Source organism: Amblyomma mixtum, chromosome 3, assembly GCF_055824585.1.
Source record: "Amblyomma mixtum isolate Tamu chromosome 3, ASM5582458v1, whole genome shotgun sequence".
Taxonomy (NCBI): Eukaryota; Metazoa; Arthropoda; class Arachnida; order Ixodida; family Ixodidae; genus Amblyomma; species Amblyomma mixtum.
In genome coordinates this window covers 14254696-14276246 of record NC_143014.1, presented here as the reverse complement: position 1 = coordinate 14276246, position 21551 = coordinate 14254696, and the positions used below count along the sequence as shown (strand labels likewise).

Below are 21551 nucleotides of genomic sequence, written 5' to 3'. Positions count from 1 at the left end.
TCCAAAAGCAGCTTGCGCGAAATTAAAGCTGCGTTTAAATAAGCAAGAAAACGTTGTTAAGTGTATTCTTTTTTATGATGTATAAAATGTATTGTATGTATAACTGTGTCTGTGTAAAAAGTCTTAGTCTCTAGCGTTTGACCATCTTCCTATGTTTGTTGCTGTATGCCATGTAAAGGGGGGTCCGGGGGTCCCTCAAGTGATCTGCGATCACTTTTTACCTGGACCTACCCACATCTATGATGTAAATAAAACAAACTTCAAACCTCCAGATGCTGAATGAGCCTCCACAGCAGGTATGAGCTCCTTTGGCATAACAGCGTCTACATGATCATGAAAGTTGCAATATGAAACACGCATGGGTTTGAACTTGCAAAAAACATCCAAATGGATTTGGTTGCTGTTCACTGGAGGGTGTTTCATAACATCATGTAACCTAAGCAATAAACCTTTCTACAGTTAAAAGTGGCTACGCAGTTCCTGATAAGGTTTTACTGCTGTCTGGTGCCCATCTGCCAATACTGAAAATTCATCTGAAGTTGATAGACATGTCTGCCACGGCATTACTGCGCCTGCTATGTAAAAATATATGCTTTATACTCTCATCATGTGCAAGAAAGCAGTATGTTAGTGTGTGACAAAGGATGGCCCATGAAGGAACATATAATAGCAATGAATTCTAGTACTCTGGCACAACAGAAACGTAAACACCCCCTGTGAGTCTAACAAGTGAAGTGTAACAGTTCGGTTTAACGTCTCGCCCGTCTGCCTTGAAGTCAGGTCATCAGAGGGGGCGCATGCACTTGGCTCACTGTCCACGCAGAAAGAGTCAGATTCCATGATCAAACAAGCAGTTCATATTAGAAGCAAGCCATAAAGTAATGGATGAGGCAGTGCACTGTGACTTGACGTTGGTGTGGTCTCGATAGGTGCTCCATCAGGCAATGCTGACGATGGGGCTGCAGTATTTGAATCATGTCATTGTTATGCGAGGCTGAAAAACACACAGGAAAAAATGCTGGCCACAGCGCCTACTTTTAGGTGTTACTTCCCTTGTGCACAACCGTCTTAAAACTGATCTTGTGCAAAATGATCCTGCATATGTGAATATGAATAATTGAAACCAGCTGAACCAGAAAATTGTGCCAGTAACGGAGTAAATGAAAAATTGCTTCTTTGTTTTTCCTGTAGCAAGGCCAACGTGCTTTTATAATTGGCAATAACAGTTGCTATTAAGCAGTTGCTGCATACTCTAATGCGAGCATACAAGTGCCACTACCACTAATCACTGCCTCATGTGCATACCATCAGCGTCAAATGAAACGCAAGCAGTACAATTGAGACCCCATATTAGAACAGAAATTGCAGCTGCTGGAGAAGTAATATGTAAGCTAGATCCGTTAATACTGACACAGCGGTCTTTGCAACATCGAATTGAAAATCAAGTGCACTGTTATTCAGTCTCAATACTCTGTTGTGCTGTTTCGTTTGACACTGATAGTACACCGTATGCAGAGCCACACTTGGTAACAATCACACTCTAAATTTCACACATATCTATAATTGATATGTGGTAAACGGTCAAAAATCATCACCGCTGCAGATGAAGGCGCTAGTACAAAATGGAACTATGGATACCGCGACTGGCATACCTTCGTTTTTCGCACACTTCACGAGACACTTCCATGCAATTTAATCGGCAATTGCACTAGTGGGAATTGTAAGTCTTGATGCTGGCCTTTTGCGGCCCACACAAAGCAACCATTGTAGTTGGCAGCAGCAAACCACTGATCTTCCAAAGAGAAAAATGCTTTCTGAGAGGTTGATACAGTTGGGCGCACAACACCCCGTCGTAGCTGCGCTACGTTAGAGCTGCGAGGCAGCAGCAAGACGCAAGAAATTGACCAGTCACAGCAGCAGACAGGTACTGTGCACTGGAAGTAAAGAAGGAATGATGACTCGACGACGCATCACGCATGCATCATGCATGTCAGCCATACGACATTGCAGTATGGCCAGAGTGCCCCTCGAGTTGGCTTCACTGCAGCACATGGATGCTTTGGTGACACGTGATAGGCCAATAGAGACAAGTGGCGGTGTGAGGGAAACAAACATGAAGCTGTAGGTGTGTATAGTGTTTCCATATATGGCTTTGAAGGGGGCAGAGTTGTGCGTCTTTTTCTCTGTGCTCGTAATACTATTTGCGAAGCGGCAATCGCACGACATCACATGTTCATTTGGCCTCGTACTCAACATGTGAGCCAGAGGGGGCCATCCGCTCCCATCCTGAGCGCAGCCTGCTTTGTTAATCAATCTACTGAGGGGGTATTGTGTAGCCACCACCCGGAGGATGAAGGGTTCCTCCAGACTTCCACTTAATTAGTTTCGGCCCGGCTAGCTTACGCTTCACATGCGCTGATTTCCCTGAGATCATGGCTCCTGCCACACGAGAAGCGACTTTCCTGCTGAGCTTGGAACGATAGTGGCCGACCTCCATGCAGCTCTGCTCCCTGCTGTAGCATATGCAGGAACACTAGGTGTATACGCCTAGCAGGTGTTCACATAGTCGTCTCTTTCCTTACCATGGGTAAAATGAGTTTTTGTAGGTTTTAGTAGCTTATTTTATATATATAAAAACTATAGGTTTTCTGTAAGTTTGGCATATAGCAGGCATATAAAAATTTATTACTTCTTAAGATATTTCAGTGCAATTTTGTATTTAAGTATTTGGTGCACTTTCCAGTAAGCGTACCAAAATTCATTGCTCTATGCGAAAAAGTAAAAAATATCATCTCTGAAATACGCGTCCCCCCTTAAAAATAATAGATGTGTAACGATGCAAAAGCAGTAGATCAGCAGTTGGGGCTCTCAAGATAGGTCCTGCATCGCACAGATACATCGGCTCTGCATGTTGGTTGACTCCCCCCGTATCTGATGGCCATATTTTTACAGGATGTCGCCACAGCTACATTGAGTGTTTTCTCGTTTTTTCATGTAATGGCGTTGCGTGCTCCATCAGTCAGGTGGGTGACATTGAGACTGGTGCGCACTCATGTGGAATTCTGTGGCATGCCATCAATGTGCAGCCAAAATTTTTGGGTTTTTTTGGGCAACACTGTCATCATCAGCCTAACTATGCCAAATGCAGGACAAAGGCCTCTCCCATAATCCATCCACTTAACCCTGTCGTGGGCCAGCTGTGGCCACCTTAATCTCATCCGTCCACCGGACTCTCTGAGGTTAAGTCACTATACATTTACTTATGACTATCCGACTTAAACTTCACTTTTTTTCAGTATCCCCTTTGAAACCACTGGAAAAGTTGAATCCAAGAGCAGTTTTATCACTTGGGATTTTTCTGTTGCTTTTATGCAGCCTGATGTGTGGCATGGTCATCAAAAAAACAGAAGCAGATGGTTATCTGGAAAAGTGAAAGGGCACTTTGCTATGCTATCTGTTGTGCTCATTTAAGCTCCTTATGTTATTCTCAATCAAGAACAAGGTGGAGTAGAAGCTATGACTGTCTCCTGATTAATTTTTGTATGTATGTGTGTATTTCCGAGAAAACGTGCCCAAACTAATATATGTGACCACCTAGTCTGATCCTTTTCATTATGTGGGCCCCTCCTGACTTGAAAAAAAAAAAAGAGAGACAAAAACGGTGTCTGCTCTTGACGCACATTGTTGAGATGCCCAGTCCATTTGCCCAGGCAACTTTTGACAGGCAGTAGGCAGCAATACTATTTTTGTTTCAGGTACCTGCGACACGGTTGTGTTCTAGCTTAATGAACTGACAGCTGCTTTTTGCTCGTGTGCAGGTTTGTTGGTCTCGGAACTTGCATTACCATGACCTGGTGAACCCGTACCATCTGAAGCTTGCAAGTGCAGACTCCTCTGGCACAGTGTTGGTGTGGGATGTCTCGCAGGCCACAGTTCGCAGCACCCTCACGGAATTGGATCGCACCCTTCTCGGTAGGCCAAGCCGTTTGGCTCTGAAGTGTGCCACTCAGCTTGCCAGTTGACCTTCAGTGCTGTTAAACACAAAGTAATGCACTTATCATGGCGTAACATTTCAAATCTGTTATCATATCTTTACAACCAGTTACATCGCATAAACATCGTGGTGTTTTTATAACCCAGAACCTCAATTGGATCAGTGATGTTCGCCATAATATTGCCATAGTCTTATTGCATGCTGGAATATTAATTTTTTTTTTTCCATGGCTTCTTCTTCTCTACTAATTGTCTCTAAATCTTGGCTTTGTACAAAGTTATAATACGGTTTATCAATATGGGGTCCCCTTAACCAATGTTGAATTCCAATGGCAGTCTGATCACGAACAAAATGTGTAGCTCTGGCAGAGATCGCACCCTCTGCGAATGGAATGTGTGTGCTCCCATGATGGCACTTGGTGCAAGAAAAGCTCTGTGCTCAGCCAACATGGCAGCGCCCGTTGGACCTCTCGCTTCACCATCGATTGGTCCTCGCTGCCATTCTATCTGGAGGTGCCTGCACCACAAAATTTTATTGATAAAATGTGCCAGATTTTCAGATTGCTTCCATATTTACAGAGCGGAGGCTTAATGAGCATGCATTTTCAGACATCAGAAAGGGGGGGGGGGTCTGTAGGGCGATCACAAAGGATTGAAATTTTGTTAACGCAGTTTTTTTCGTTTATGCTGTAATTTTTATTTATGCGGACGTGAACAAAACGAAAAATAATTACATTTGGAAGATTTACTACTGTGCGTTTCGACTGAGAAACATTCCTTGTATATTGCCCCCCCCCCCCCCCGGATCACCATATAGTGGCATAGCGACAACAGGAAGGAAGCAGCCGTCTGTGACAGAGCGATCCAGGATCGACACCTGATCCCGATCTGCCATTGGAACGAACAATTTGCGCTCCCATTTGCCGTTGGAATGCAGTTGCTCCAAACAGATCACAAAAACTTGATCCTGATTTGCCATTGGAATTCAACATAAGCCATTTTTACTTATCGGATAATTGTCTATTTATTTATTTTATTTACGGTGTACTGCACACCCTAAATGGGTCCTAGCAGGAGGAAAAAAATACGTAAAAGAAAACAGCGAATAATGTCGCTGAAAAACAAACATGATTAATAGCAAGGAACAAGAAACAACTTAGCAACTCTCAGTTAGCAATCTTGTCAATGAAATCGATGCTGTTTAGTGCTTTAGAGGACAGTTCATTCCATTTGCACAGAAAAAATGACTGTTTAAAAACATTAATTCTAGTGCTGTGTGGTGTTAGTGATTCCGCAAGGCGATGTAGAAGTCAGATACAACCTAATTCGTCAGTGAAGCTTTGCCCGCATTCAAGACTTCCGCACTGAATTCCTCCACGACAAATGTCTTTTGCTAAAAACTTTTCTTGGTATCGAAACAAGAAGCTAATCTTGATACAAAATTAGAAGCTGAGGAGTTTTGATACCCCTATCTTGTTTGATATAGTCAAGCAGTAAAAGGCTCATTTTGTTACTGTCGATTAGTCAGTAGAATAGTACAGGACGCCGCGGACCGCAGCCCATTGTTAGCAATTGCTGTTTTTTTAGTTGTATCCCACTATAGTAAACTTAAACCTTTGAATTTTGGTCCGTGTAGTGTTTGTATGTTGTGTTGTGCCATCAGAGTGGTTGGACAGTTAAAGGTGCACTGAAGAGGAATCTGAACTCGTCTTTTTGCCGCGGGAACTCGATCTACACGTTCCGGGCATTCTTAGAAACTTCGATTTATTGCTGTGTGTGGCCGATTTCCCTAATTAAATCGAATTAACGTCCGGCTCCCACCTTTATTTTTTTAATTCTACCCGTACGATGGGCGGAGTCGACCAACGCGTGGAGTGCCTTCCAGCCAGCTCTGTGGAGGCTTTGGTTTCGTTTTATTTTGTTTTTTTAGGTTTTCGTGAATAAATAGTTTCATTCGCAGATAATATAGCTGCAAAGTAAGCCCGCAGAAATAAAAATACGCGCGGACTATTTGCTTCTACGGATTACTACGTATTACTCCGCCGATGGCTGAGTGGCAAGCCGCCACGGGACTGGGTGAAAGGCACTCTACGCGTTGGTCGACTTCGCCCACCGTATGGGGAGAATTAAAAAAAAAAAAAAGGCGGGAGCCAGACATTAATTCGATTTAATTAGAGAAATCAGCCACACAGGGTAATAAATCGCAGTTGCTAAGAATGCTCGGAACGTGTAGATTGAGTTCCTGCGGCAAAAAGACAAGTTCAGATTCCTCTTCACTGCACCTTTAATAGAACGATATTTGTTAAAGATGACTTCAACAGGTTTTTGCTGGATCATTTCCAATACTTCAGTGTTATTATTTTTTGTGCAAGGGTCCCTGAGAGTGCATGCATACTCGAGTTAAGGTCTGATGGTGGATGTGTAGGCTAAGTTTTGCACTAGCAGGGGCAGCTTTTAATATGCTTATTCCAGCTAAAATCACTGGTTGTAGCGGCGGGCAGAGTGACACAGCCGGTACGTGGGCAAACGCAGGACTGCTCTATTTTCGCAGACATAGGCTGCTTGCCAGATGACATAACAGAAAAAGGACCAATCAGCGCGTAATATCAGTTATAGTAACACCTAGGTATTTGTGTTCATTACCTTCCTAAAGTTAAATGGAAATGATAGGCTGTTTTGTTTATTGGTCACTATCATGAAGACTGTTTTGTCACTGTTAAAGGTGCACTGAAGAGGAATTTGAACTTGTCTTTTTGCCGCGGGAACTCGATCTACACGTTCCGAGCTTTCTTAGAAACTGCGATTTACTGCCCTGTGTGGCCGATTTCCCCAATTAAATCGAATTAACGTCCGGCTCCCGCCTTTTTTTTTTAATTCTGCCTCGTACGGTGGGCGGAGTCGACCAACGCGTGAAGCGCCTTTCACCCAGTCCCGTGGCGGCTTGCCGCTCTGCCATCGGCGGAGTAATACGTAGTAGTCCGTAGTAGCAAATAGTCTGCGCGTATTTTTATTTCTTCGGGCTTATTTTGTGGCTATATTACCTGCGAATGAAACTATTTATTCATGGAAACCTAAAAAACAAAATAAAGCGAAAGCAAAGTCTCCACGGGACTGGGTGAAAGGCGCTCCACGCGTTGGTCGACTCCGCCCACCGTACGAGGCAGAATTAAAAAAAAAAAAGACGGGAGCCGGACGTTAATTCGTTTTAATTGGGGAAATCGGCCACACGGGGCAATAAGTCACTGTTTCTAAGATTGCTAGGAACGTGTGGATCGAGTTCCCGTGGCAAAAAGACATGTTCAGAATCCTCTTCAGTGCACCTTTAAGTTTCATCTCCTATCAACTGCACCAGGCATGAATGCTCTGAAGGCTAGAATTAAAAATAATTTCATTAAACAAAGCATAATCATTGGCAAAGAGCTTAGTGTGCATAGGTTCACTAATTACATCAACAATGTTGCTTATGTAGACGAAAAAGAGCAAACTTACTTCCTTGCAGTATGCCACAAATGATGCGAAGAATCAATGCAAATGAACTGTGCGCCATTAGAAAGTTAAGCAGAAACCCAGGTAATTATGAAAGAACGCAGCCCCATAGTTTCAAGCTTACATACTTGTGTGGCATGTGAAACCAGGAAGCCCACTAAAGGTCATACACTTTCTTGAAATCTCGAAAAATAACATCGATATGCCCTGACCTGTTTAGAATATCAGCAAAACTATGAACTACGGATGTTTATTGAGTGATAGTCAAAAATCTCTCTAAATCTATGTTGAAATGGAGGTAGAATATCTCTGTCGTTTAGAAATGTAGTTACATAACTGACTACAATGCGTTTGATAAGTTTACAAGGAGATCATGTCAGTTATTACGAACAAAAATTTTCGACAGATGAGGCTGAACCTTTGTTTAAGTATTAACACAATCTGTGCCAATCTGTGCCACTCTCCATTCCAAAGGAACATTGCAGTTGACAGTCTTGCATTGAGAATTATGACAAGACGTTTGGAAACCATTTCAATATAACGGTGCAAGAATACATTCGGAATCCTGTCAGGACCAAAAAACACTTTTGTTTTCAGATTCAACTACATTGGAAACACATCTGCAAAAGATACAATGCTTGATGCTGCAGTTTGACATGGGGGGAGTTTCATTTTGAAAAAAACACTGTGGAAATATGTATTAAAAAGTTCAGCAGTGCTTGTTTTATCGGTGATTAGAGTGTCATTGTGCAGAATTTGATGTTTTTCTTGCATGAGTGTTTCCAAAACATCTGCGGAGCGTTCTTAAGGAAGCTTGGCAGCATTTACTCAAAGTAATGACATTAGACCCACAGTCTGATGCAGCATCTGAGCTTCCTGGGGAAAATGGGGCTTTCTTTTTCGTGCAATCTGCCTCGGCTTCAAAATGGTTCTGCTGCTCATTGTGAACAAGGCGACGTTCCACTTTCTGAATTTCTGCTGCTGAAAGTCGCCTTTTCCTTGTCCTTCAGGTTGTTAACATGGCGAAAAATTCATGCAGTTGTCTTTAAAAGACATAAAAAATGTTTTTTAGCACAACGGGGACACAACACAAGAAAGCCTAGTAAGAGAGCGGAACTAGGCAGCAGTGGGCTAGGCAGTGGGCTAGGCAGTGGGCTAGGCAGCAGCACATCGGACATGATGCTCAATCAGTTCTGCTTTATCGTGCAGGCCTTGGCGCTCTTTTTTCAAGTTCAGCCTTCCCTTGGTTGCGCTGAAGAAGGATTTACTGCTGCTCTTCCGTATCAACCAGACATCAAGTCATTCGCACGAGCCAGCCGTTGCCCCGTCATCGAGATCGTCCAGCCTTTCTTCGTTTCACCTTCTGCTACCCCATCGGTGACGTCAAGTCACGTGGACATACCAGCGGCTATAAGAAGTTGTCCCCCGGCCATCTCAACCAGTGGGCTAGGCAGCAGCACATCGGACATGATGCTCAATCAGTTCTGCTTTATCGTGCAGGCCTTGGCGCTCTTTTTTCAAGTTCAGCCTTCCCTTGGTTGCGCTGAAGAAGGATTTACTGCTGCTCTTCCGTATCAACCAGACATCAAGTCATTCGCACGAGCCAGCCGTTGCCCCGTCATCGAGATCGTCCAGCCTTTCTTCGTTTCACCTTCTGCTACCCCATCGGTGACGTCAAGTCACGTGGACATACCAGCGGCTATAAGAAGTTGTCCCCCGGCCATCTCAACCAGTGGGCTAGGCAGCAGCACATCGGACATGATGCTCAATCAGTTCTGCTTTATCGTGCAGGTTAGTGATTATTCTCGAATGAAGTGTTTTCGCAGTGATGACCGCTTTCTATTGCTGCTGCCATGCCCACTTGGCTTACAAAGTGTTGCCTCTGCTGTTTCTTTCAAAATAAGCCTTTTGATCTGTGGTGACATTGAGTCGAATCCGGGGCCTACCGACCAGGAAATGTTGCAACAGCTTCTCTTGGGGCAAAATAACATAACTGCTTCAATCAACAATGTCCTGACTAGACAAGAAAAACTTGAAAAAAATGTAGCTAGCTTACATGAACGAATAAGTGGCATAGAAACTCAAATGGCTTCTCTTGGTACATTGAAGGCAGAGGTAAATGGCCTGAAATCAACTATAGCTGAACTAGAACAAAATGTTTCCAGCCTCTTGAATAAGGTTGATGAGTTAGAAAACCGGAGTCGAAGGAATAATCTGATAATTTATGGCGTTAAAGAAGAAAGCACTGAAACATTTGATGATCTTAGCAAGAAGATAAAAGAGAGTGTGTTTCTTGAAAAGCTTGATTTAACCATTAGTGGAATTGAACGCTGTCATAGGCTGGGAAAGCAGAAAGATGGTGATCGTCCAGTAATTGTGAGATTTTTAGACTACCGTGAAAAAGTATCGATAATGAAAGCCTGTCCCAAACTCAAGGGCTCTGAAATATCGATTTCAGAGGATTTTTCTCTTCGCGTTCGTCAGTTAAGGCAAAAACTATGGGAAAGCTCTGCAGAGGAAAGGGCGAACGGTGCGAAGGTCAAGTTATTCTTCGATAAATTAAGTGTGAACGGGACTTTATTTGCCTGGGACAAAACTGAAAACAAGCGTTACAGGATTACCAAGCACACCTGACAGAACAAAACTAAAAAAGGTTGTTTTCGGGTTTTAAATACTAACTGTCGCAGTGTTGTTAATAAAGTCGTTGAGTTGGAAGGTCTTTTACTTACGCATGACCCTGATGTAGTAGTGCTGACTGAGACGTGGTTAAGTGAAGATATATATGACAGTGAATTTGTTCCAAATAACTACCAGGTCTTTAGAAAAGATCGTGACAGAAGAGGTGGGGGAGTTGCGATACTATACAAAGCATCTCTACAACTTATAAGATTACCTGATGTCACCGGAGTCGAGGGCATATTCTGCAAAGTTTATGCTGATAACATCAAGTATTTACTAGGCGCCATTTACAGGCCCCCTAACTCTCCTGTCACTGTCTTGCACCATTTAAAAGAGTATATCCAGTGTCATGTAAAACCGGGAGACAGAATAATTATGACGGGTGATTTCAATTTCCCGAATATTGATTGGTGCACTTTTTCTTCACAGTCCTGTAATTTGATGGAAAACGAAATGCTGGACCTTGCCTTAAACTTTGATCTGCTGCAAGTTGTAAATGAGCCTACAAGAATACAGCACGGTTCGATGTCCGTCCTAGATCTCTTTTTTCTAAGTGGCAACATTACGGAAAACATCTCTTGTGATGTTGCTACTGGTATATCAGATCACAAGGCAGTTTTATTGTCACTAAATGATGTTTCTTTAAAGCATGAAGATGCTCTTCATTCCTTTCCAAATTTTTCACGAGCAGATAATGAGTCCATCATTGACATTCTTGACCTTCGTTATGATGATTTCCAAACGAATCCTTGCAGTATTAATGACTTGTGGCTCATCTTCAAGAACATGGTTCATGAATGTATCCGGTGTTTTGTGCCGAAGATATCTAAGCAGCCTTGTAGCCGCAACCCTTGGATCAGCAGAGAGACGCTGCACTTGCAGCGTCGACTAAAACGTCTTAAAAAGCGAGCGAGATCAGCCACCCCTTCCATAGCCCGTGTTATTGAGGAGGTGTCACAACAATTAAAAGATCAGACTTTACTTGACAAAGAAAGATATTTTGGTGTCCAACTCCCATCATTTATTAAAAAATCTCCTGAAAAATTCTGGAGGACGATTACCCCGAGTTCCCGCAGTGCCGACATGTTTGTAATAGATGGAAATTGTATTCGCGATGATAATGCAGCCTGTGTAGCCTTTAATAACCACTTTAAAACGGTTTTTACTGCAGACAATGGTCATCTCCCATCTTTCAGTCTGTCTTTACCCCCTATACCTGATGTTACCATATCTGAAAATGGAGTGTTCAATTTACTTCTAAATCTAGATGTTAAGAAATCGTTTGGTCCAGACGACATCCCAAATGCCTTTCTGAAGCAGTACGCGCAATGGTGCTCCAAGTATTTATGTGTCATTTTTAGAAGGTCTATAGAGGAAGGCGCCCTACCCGATGACTGGCGAGTTGCCAGAGTTAAACCTTTACATAAAACTGGTGACAAAACACAGGTGCAAAACTATCGCCCTATTTCACTTACTTCCACAGCGTGTAAGATACTTGAGCACATTATTCATAAACATTTATCTACCTTTCTTGAAGAACATAACGTAATATCGAAAGCTCAGCATGGTTTCAGGAAAGGATATTCGACATGTACACAGCTAATACAAACAATTCATGATTTTGCAGAAGCCATAAACGAAGGAAAACAAACTGACGTAATATTTTTAGATTTCCGCAAGGCCTTTGATATGGTTTCTCATAACAAGCTAATATATAAATTGAGTTCTGTAATAAAAAACGATAAACTAATAACCTGGATTAAGGCTTACCTGACAAACAGGCGCCAGTTTGTTACACTAAATGGTGCCCTCTCACATTGCATTCCAGTTGAATCGGGAGTTCCCCAAGGATCTGTGCTTGGACCGCTTTTGTTTATTATTTATATTAACGATATCGTCCAAGATCTCTCTGTTAATGTTAAGTTATATGCTGATGATTGTGTCCTCTATGAACGAATTAACTCAAGTGAAGATCAAATAAGGCTAAATAATGACTTTCAGAAAGTAATGCGCTGGTGTGATAGGTGGCAAATGGTGATAAATTTTGATAAAACAGTATATATGAGAATAACGCTTAAAAGGAATCCTCTTCTCTACCAGTATGGTACTTCCGATAGTGCACTCTCAGAGGTAACATGCTACAAATATCTCGGCCTATGGATTTCCAATAATCTTTCCTGGAACAAACATATTGATACCATCTCGGCAAATGCTCTGCGCAAAATATTCTTCTTGAGGCGTGCACTACGGTTCGCTACTCCTGAAACACGTTTCCTTGCGTATAACACTATTGTGCGGCCAATCTTAGAATATGCCGTAATGATCTGGGACCCATATACCAAGATTAACATTAACAAATTAGAAAGGATTCAAAAGAAAGCAGTAAGATTTATTTATAATTCCTATGGCCGCACCTCTATCACTAATCTTATTAAAAAGAGTGGCTTACCATCCGTTACTGATAGAAACCGTATCTGTCGTTTGAAATTCTTTTTCCAGTTAATTCATGGGCAATACAACATTGACATCTCGAAAATTGTTAGTTACTCTAGTGGTTATGCAACACGCCTGAGACATTCTCTTTCCGTAAAACCTTTATCCACAAGAACGAACTGCTACAAATATTCCTATTTTCCGAGAACCATTACCGAATGGAACAACCTTGCTGGTCATATAGTCGAAGAGAATAATTTGTCCCATTTTGAGGAGCTGCTGCAACAAGTGAAGAAATTTTGAATGTTCGGTTGATGAGTAATTTGTTTAGATTTACTTAATTATATGCTTGGTTCTATGACTGCAGTATATATATTCTGAGGTTGTGAATTTGATACAGTACAGTGTGATGTACTAATTTTGTTGCTGTGACGCCTTGTCTGCTGTATTTCCTTTTCTTTGTCCTTGGGTATTACACAAATCATGTACCCACCTGCGATGGTCTTGTAGTTCAAGACCGCAGTATTTATAAATAAATAATAAATAAAAAATAAAAAAACCTTTCAATATATTAATCGATGACTTCGGCCGAAAGGCCATATTCACAGCATGCGAAATCATCGGCAGCTTCTGCTCAGGAATGTGAAGCTGAATGTCCTCTAACGAATAGAGGGGTGGCCAACATTTGTGGTCTGTAATCTATATCGGTTCTTGCCACCATAAGCGTGACTGAAGTAGCTGCTTAGCAGTGATCCCTCTGGTAAGCAAGTGAGGTGGATTTTCTTTACTTGGACAGAAATGCCAATGTGAGTACTATGAGCAATCACGAATCTCCTGAACTCGGTTCTGTACAAAGGTATTTCAGTTGTTCGGGTCTTTCCTGATCCAGCAAAGAGTGATCTGAGAGTCTGACCAAAATATGTCTGAAAAGCCATAATTACTGTTCTTCGCGATGTAGCTGTACATTCTTGCTGCTGTTAATGCTGACGTTGATTCAAGTCTTGCCAGAGTGATTGATTTTAGCGGCGCAACTCTCGTCTTCATAAGCAGCAGGTTTGTCTTAGTCTTTCCGTTACCTTCATGTGTGCACATGTACGCTACAGTGGCATATGCTCTCGGACTTGCGTCTGCAAAAATAGGAAGCTCCATGCTAATTCCATTCCTGCACCCAGATACCTGGAAGCGCTGAAGTTGTGAAGAGTGGCTACTTCTCCACTCCAGATCTTTTCCAAAGCTGGTGGCAGCATATCTCAATCAAGCTTGACCTTCCATAGTTCTTGTAAAAAACTCTTTGCTGGTACCAAAAACGAAAGAAACCCTAACAGGTCGTATATTTTTGCGATAGCCTGAAGTGTGAACTGTTTGGTGTTTTGGTGCTGTTGAATGAAATCGAGGAGACTGAGGGTTGGTTTGGTTTATTGGGGCTTAACGTCCCAAAGCGACTGAGGCTATGAGAGACGCCGTAGTGGAGGGCTCTGGAATGATTTCGACCACCTGGGGTTCTTTAATGTGCACTGACATCGCACAGCACACGGGCCTCTAGAATTTCGCCTTCATCGAAATTCAACCACCGCGGCTGGGATCGAACCCGCGTCTTTTGGGTCAGCAGCCGAGCGCCGTAACCACTGAGCCACCGCGGTGGGGCCGAGGAGACTGAGGGGGTTCAGTGAGAACGTGTATGTCACAGTGTCCCAAACGAGTCCCAATAGCTTGGAATTTTCTGATGGGGAACACAGTGCCTTTTCCTCTGGCATCATTTTCTCTTTTAAGGCAGCTATCATGTCAGACTTTTTAGATATCTACTTCTGGATGTTCATAGGTGCACCCCGAAAAATGTCGATGATTTCTTCTTGCATTCGAAGTGCGTCTTCAGCAGTTGCAGCTCTGATGAGAAGATTGTCCATGTACATTGAGTCTTAGAGGAGGTGAGCTGCCTTGTAGTAGCGAGTTCAACAGACTGTAAATGGTGCTTCAAAGTAGCAGTGAGTAAAAAAGGACTTGAAGTGGCTCTGAATGGGTCTCAAGTCATCCGCCAAGTCTCTTGTTCTGGCAGAGGTTCACCACATTTTGGTGGCGTTTTAAACCAGAGGAAATGCAGTGCATCCTTGTATTCGTCTCGTAGCGCTATCAGAAGAAAGGCCTACTCGACATCGGCTGTCAGGGCTACCTTGTATTGTTGCGACCGAAGCAGTAGCGTTATGACGTTATGATTTAAGTTGGGACCTGCCTCCACATTCTCGTTCGATTTCACACTCTTCTCATGTGAAGAGGCGTCGAACACAATGTGCACCTTGGTTGTAGCTATCGGCCACCGCGCGCGGAGACAGGGTGCCAGTTCTGCGCGTTAACAGAGCACCTGCTCAGGGCCAGCACCAAGAGGGATGTGGCGGAGCCCCACGGCAAAAGTGCAACCACGCTGTAGCATCCCTGATGTCTCGTTTGTCTCGCCCTTATTTATGGTGGCATGCTTTGGTTTTGATTGTAAGTCGACCCCCCCACTTTGGATTTTCAAATAAAAAAAAAAAACAGGTCGACCTATAATCATGTAAATGCAGAAGAAGTCAGTAGTGGCTAGGTGCAGTAACTCCTGTCGTTCTAACCATCAAAGTTTGTAGTAGCACTGTACATCCGAATTCTTCATTTACAAGGTTGACAGGCGCTGATGTAATGTTCTTTGGGTTGGTAGGAGGTTTCTCAGTAGTGCACATGGATGCCACGTGTCTTTGCGTTCATTTAGGACATCTTAAATAACTTTTGCAGTTCCGAGCAAGGTGACCTTGCTTAAATCACTGGGAGCACCAGCCATTATGCTTTAGCAACTCTGTTTTTTGTGCTACAGTCATCTGCGCTGAGTCGCAGTTTTCCGGTAAATGCTTGGGAGATTGACAGAAAAAGCATCCTTTCAGCTGACTTACAATGTTTGTTTGGAAGGCTGACGCCGTTGGTGCCTTGGGCTGGAATGCTGTTTGCTGGGCGATTTCACAGCATTCCTATGACTCTGTGTTCCACCACTGCCTCCATGCATTCCAGTTGCTCATAGCGCACGCCTTGTGCCGGCGCTTGTTTCTGGTGGGAGCTCCATGTGTCACAAAATTGGCAGCTCTGGTTAGACCATTGCGAAAGCAACGAGGAGAGAGAGAGAGAGGCCAGCTGTGCTCTGCCGCCACTGCGCATGCTCAACTGAGTCACCCGCGCAGCGACGGCGGTGGTGCGCCGTGTGGCGTCACTGCTCCTCGCGCATGGCTCGGCCCCGCCAAGTGGCTCGGCGGCTCGTGGAGTGTTGCTTTCGCAACAACAACAAAAAAAGAAGGTTGATTCCTGTGCAGATCAGTTTTGTTACGCACATTTGATTTGTGTTCCGTTTACCCAGCTCGCTCACGCTGGTGGCTGCTTTCCCCGACGAACAGTAGACAGTGCACCAGCAACTTGTGCCACCCCTCTGAGCGCAGGTCTGTTGGCAGTTCAGTTTGCTATTGGTTGCACTGCAGAACTCAGCTGGCTTCTTGGGGGAGACCACCACCTGCTTCTGGCTCTCTACTCCTTGGGAACTCTGGTCCTGTGGCATGCGGATACTGGCGCCCAGCTTTGGAGGAAGTGCTATGCCGAGCCTCTGATATCATTCTCGCTGGACCCATTTTGTGAAAGCACTGTTTGCTGTAAGTAGGCCTTATGTTCTCCCACTCTGAATCACAACAGGGTTCAAAATTTGGTACTAAAACAGTGAAACTTGTTTACAAAACCTGTGCAGGAACACTACATCAGTTCCATGACGCTGTGCCATTATATTAAGCCTGCAACATTCTACTGTGAAATAGTGATTTTCGATGGAATTGCACCAGTACCTGTGTCCTAGTACAATTATAACAATTTATGGCAGTTGTGGCTCCTTCTGCGTAACCTAAAGTTCAGGGTATGATCAGAGGTTTTAAAGGGTGGCTGATGCAGTCCACTTTCATTTTGCCTCCTCTGCGCATTCTCACTCTCTTGTTGCACAGTTTGGATGTGCATGTGTTTTGCCTTCCTGGTAACATTGCCATTAGTGCAGCGTACATTGCCTGAAATGAACACAAAGAAGGCATACGAAAAAAAAAAAAGCGCCAAAGCACCCACCTAAAAGGAGCGCCACCACGCCACTGTCCTTTCTTTCATGCATGCTGCATGTTTGCCTGTGCCTCCCATTGTTGCTGATATGGCTTGCAGGCCTGTTTTTTTTTCTGTGGCCTCCCTTTTCAGAGTGCCATTGTGGAAATGCACTTGAATGTATTGCATGTATTGCATGTATGCACTTTGCATTTTGTAGCATATTGATCAAAATTAAAGGGTGCATTCTAGTATGTTGTAACCACGGAGATGGAAGCATTTAGGAGGCGAAACTCGCCTCTCTGCCGCGGAGAGTCACAGGCGCTGTCTGCATCCTTCGACCGCCGCCGGATGCCACCCTCGTCAGGTTCCCGAGGACGACGCGCGCTCGCGCGCATGTCAGTGCTTCCGTGGGAGAGCATTTGCGCGGCCAACGTTTTCTTCACAATAATGTCATGCTGCCCTGAGTTATCGTGCGGTAAAACGTGGCTTCATGGAACGGGAGGCAATCTACATTCGAATTCTAACCGTTGATGTTTCCTGCGGCTTGGCGCTCTTCCGCCTATTGGTGGGCAATGCCGCGCGCGATGGTTGCCCTTTTTTACTTGACGGTCGTGAAGGAAATTCGTTGGATACACATGAAGCATGCGAAGGATATTAGCTTTGTGTGCTTACCTTCAGTGTCTTAGGGACCACGATAGAGAGGCATGCAGCAAAGCTTGCCGAAGAAGTAAAAAGATGGAAGAGGTGCTCCCGGCGCAAGCATCGGTCATAATTAAGGCAACACGTACATCATAGCCTGCTGATTCGCGTGTCCTCTTCAGTCGGAACAAATCACTGGGAACAAGTCACTGGGAGCCTTGAAGGAGATGACGCTTTCTTTGCAGGACTTGTATCCGCTATTGCAGTTCGGAACAAAGCACTTACGTCCCATCGTATGCTACAGCGAGGCAGTAAGGCGTACCGGGTCCACGGAGATAGACCAGGACTCGAGCGCGAGCACTCTACCACGTCGGTCACACAGCTTCTGGAGACTAGAGCACACGACCCCACCCGCTGTTTCGAGGGTGTTACGTGTTACAGAGTATTCCTTATTTATTTATTTTTTCTTGGTTTCTTGCCTTCCGCGACTTTGTGTCCGAAGCTGCTAAAAGATTTGGCGGAGCTCCTCTGCAGGGAGTGGGGGGAGTTTCCCAGCTGTCACTGTGCACAAGCAGGGCTGTCTTCCTCACCGTTCTCAAGACAGTCTGACCGGGGCAGCGACGCATTGTGTTAGCCCATTTTGACCCGTATACCCAAATAGAAGAGCCTGACGTCTCAGGCATGGCTAGCTGCAATGGACCGCTCCACAACAAGATGAAAGAGGCCGCTCGGTGACACGAAGCCGTATCGATACGTGCAGTGCCCAATTAGCGGTGACAGCGTTGTGATTCCCTTGCAGCTAAAGAGGCAGGGGAGATAAGGAACCAGGTGGGCTCGTCCATCGTGGGATTCAACCCGCCTTACAGGGAAAGTACAGCGTTTGGAAGCCCGCTTCAGGGTCCCTCTGACCGCAGGGGATGAAAAGGGAGCGGTGCAATGTTTAAAAAAAATTGTGAGCCCCTCCGTGGGCTGGCTAGTTTAGCCACAGCTAGAAGCACGACGTCTACAACTACTTAGCCGCTGTTCTCCGTGCAAGCCGGCTGGAATGGTAACATTCTTGATACCCCATCAGCGGTCCCCGACCACAAACGGAGGGGTTCCCTGTAACACCCTGCCAATATGTTCCCGCACTGCTTTTTTTTTCACGCTCCGCCGTCCCGAAACCGCGCCACGCACTGCGCAGCGCGGTGCCTCGCGCTGCCCAAGCGGGCACCGCGCGTGAGCGCCATCTACCGCGCGCCACGGAAACCGACCTCCCTTCCTCTCCTCCTCTGTGACGTTTTCTGGTCGCCCGCGCCGGCCGCGGGGCCATGGAGTTGCGCCTCCTAAAAGCTTTCTATCTCCGTGGTTGTAACCCATTACTAGGGCATGCACTGAGGGAAAGCCACCCTCGAGAGCAGCTTTTTCTTTTTAAGCTTTTCATGTTAATTCAAACCAGAAACCATTGAAGTAATAGATTTTTAGAATCAGAATTATATGGAAAAATGTGTCGATTTTGGTTTGTTTTTAAGGAATTAACTTGGTAGCTGCAGCCTACAGTGGGGACAGATGTGTCCACCGGGATGGAGTATGCCTGGATGCCTATCCAAGGGTGGTGACTCTGTTACCTGCTTGAGGGCTGATAGGAATGTTGGGGGAATTGGTTTGTGAGAGGCATTGGTCCCCCCTGTCTAGAGCATGCTGGTTGGGAGAACGCAAGAAACTGTCCTTCAGGAGTGTCTTCACATTGCATATATGCACTAACATGTTGGTGATGCATCAGAAGGTACTGTATTTATTTGAATCTAGGATGATAGTTTTTTGAAATGAAACTCTTAGGTCGGCTTAGATTCGAGGAGGATTTTGTTTTCATATTCGTGATGAACTTTTTGCTTGCGCTGCAACGGGCCCGAAGAGAGGCCCCCATCCCGGAGTGAAATCAGCACTGGCACAGTTCGTGAAAACGCAGAGGTCAGTGACCATAGAAGTGCTGCAGGCCAAAGAGGTGGCAAGAGAGCGAGGCATTCCTCAGTGAAACGTAACTCCAGCAGGCCGCAGCACGCTTGTTCCAGTACACTTGATGGCACAGAAGAAGAATGTGCACTGCATGAAGAGGAGGTCTGCGATGACGAGGATGAGTAAGCGGGAGCAGGTTCATGGAAATAAATGCCGTTTGCATGCTGTCTTAGCTCTCGTTCTCATTTGTTTTTTTAGGCTGGCTTAACTCTCAGGGAAAGTTTTTTTCTTTATTTAGCCTTCAAATTCCGGGTGTCAGCTGGCAATCAAGGCCGGCCTAGATTTGAGTTGATGCGATGCATTCAAGTTCTATCCATCCAGCTGGCCGGGAAGGTGAGCTTCCATGCCAGCTACACAAAGGTGTCACTCGTACTTAAGGTTTTGGAAAACACTAACTTTGCACAGGGACGGACACACACATGACCGTTCCTGTGTGAAGTTAGCGCTTTCCAAAACCGCTAGGATGAAATATCAACTAGCCCCAGTATAGTAGCTTTTCTGTGACTTGTATGCGACACGTTTCCCCAACCCGCAGTGCTGAGTCGCAGCCACAGCAGGTTCAGATGGAATAGACTATGGCAGAGCACGCTAGGAAATAGTTTATTGCAGTGAAAGCTTCATTATGGGACCTCGTGCTTCGATCGCCAGGTGCCTGACTTTCAGCTGAGTAGAGGTCGAACCATGAAAAAGAGAAAAAGAAATTTGATCAATATCCATGACTGGGAGTTGAACCCACAGCTGCGCGAACAGATCTCCTTTAAGGACTGCTCAGTGAGAGCTCTATAGACTATCGCCACAGCCAACACGCCACGTGTTAAACTGCACCACACTGTGCATTGGAGAGCGTCGTCTTCTCCTGTCTTCGTCTGTGGTTGCATGCCTTGGTGCTGCTCCTTTTTTTTTAGGTTCAAAATGCACCAACTAGCCCAAAAAGAAGTTTTATCGTCTTCATCAACTTCCATCTGCTCCGTCCCGCGGCACTGCCTGCTCACCATTGTCTTCTATGTAGCACAAGTCCATGCTTTCGCTCCAATTCGAATGTAGTAAAAATTCTCTGTAGTTTTTAACCATTTGTAGGACAGCATATATTTTTTGCAAAATTGATGAAAAATTTTTGATTGCACAAGCAGGTGACGTGCACAGAAACAGTTCTCAACAAATTTCACAGTAGTACAAATAGTTAAGTGGAGAAAAGTAAGACATTTGTCCCATTGGCACTAAATAGGGATAAAGAAAATGGGGTTTATTTGTCCCATTGGCACTAAATAGGGATAAAGAAAATGGGGTTTATTTGTCCCATTGACATACATATGTTTCCTCACTGAGTTAGTTTCTTCTTACCACTTCATGAGCTTGTTTGCTCTTGTTCACTTGTTGTAGAACTTGCTCACATTACTTCTCCCGGCCGCGGCGGCTGAATTCCTTTGGAGGAGAAATTCTAGAGGTCCGTGTGCTGCTGTGCGATATCAGTGCACGTCAAAAGAACCCCAGGGCGTCCCTCATAGCCTGAGTTGCTTCGGGACGTTTAACCCCCCAATAATAAACCAAACCACTTCTCCCGTCGTGGAGCACCAATGGCCTTTGTTCGACTTTCACTGGGTTGTGTTCTTTGAGCCAAACTTCAGCCGAGAGGCCAACTATGTTTGGCCATTTTTTTTTTTACCCTCCATGTTCATTCGGAGGGGCTTCTTGCTGCTGGCACTTGTGAATGGCACTTGGCTATTAACAAACTCTACGCATGATGTTTGAGAATTAGCACTCAATATTCAGTCATTAAATGTCCAACCATTTTCAGCATGGTAAAAAAAAGTGCTTTCCTCTTATTAGTTGTCATCGCAAATCTTTGGTTCCCTTTCACAAACAAATCTCTGCTGCTTAAGTGATTCTCATTTCATGAACACGGTGCTCTCAAGCTTGGCTAGAATGAAAATTCAACGCACACATATGAGAGACTATGTTCTTGGTGGTGTTGTCAGCAAAAATAAAATGGCTTTAGTTTGCATTTCTTCAAGGAATTCATCAGCTAAATGAATGGCTCCGAAAATCGCTTCAGTGAACGTGTTAAGATACTGTGTAAGAGATGATTTCCCGTGCAATGAATGTTGCTGAGAGCGCAGCACTTCGGTCTTATAGTAAATAATATAAAGTGCTAGGATGAAAACTATGCTCATAAATGGCCAGAAGCTGGAAGAAGGCTAACATTATCTTTATTCGTAAAAAAGGAGACATGAAGGACTTGAAAA

At 44.5% G+C, this 21551-nt stretch overlaps 1 protein-coding gene across 6 annotated transcripts in view; it reads left to right on the top strand.

The window, feature by feature from the left end:
• Positions 1-21551, top strand: part of LOC149349277 (WD repeat-containing protein 11-like) — a 222502-nt gene that overhangs the window by 11427 nt on the left and 189524 nt on the right. For 5 of the 6 annotated variants that reach the window (XM_089578208.1, XM_089578205.1, XM_089578207.1 and 2 more), the window contains exons 4-5: positions 3819-3972; positions 16080-16247. In XM_089578208.1, the coding sequence (XP_089434334.1) occupies positions 3819-3972; positions 16080-16247 (322 nt within the window). The remainder of the gene's footprint in view (positions 1-3818; positions 3973-16079; positions 16248-21551) is intronic. The other variant, XM_089578206.1, reaches the window with a different exon arrangement.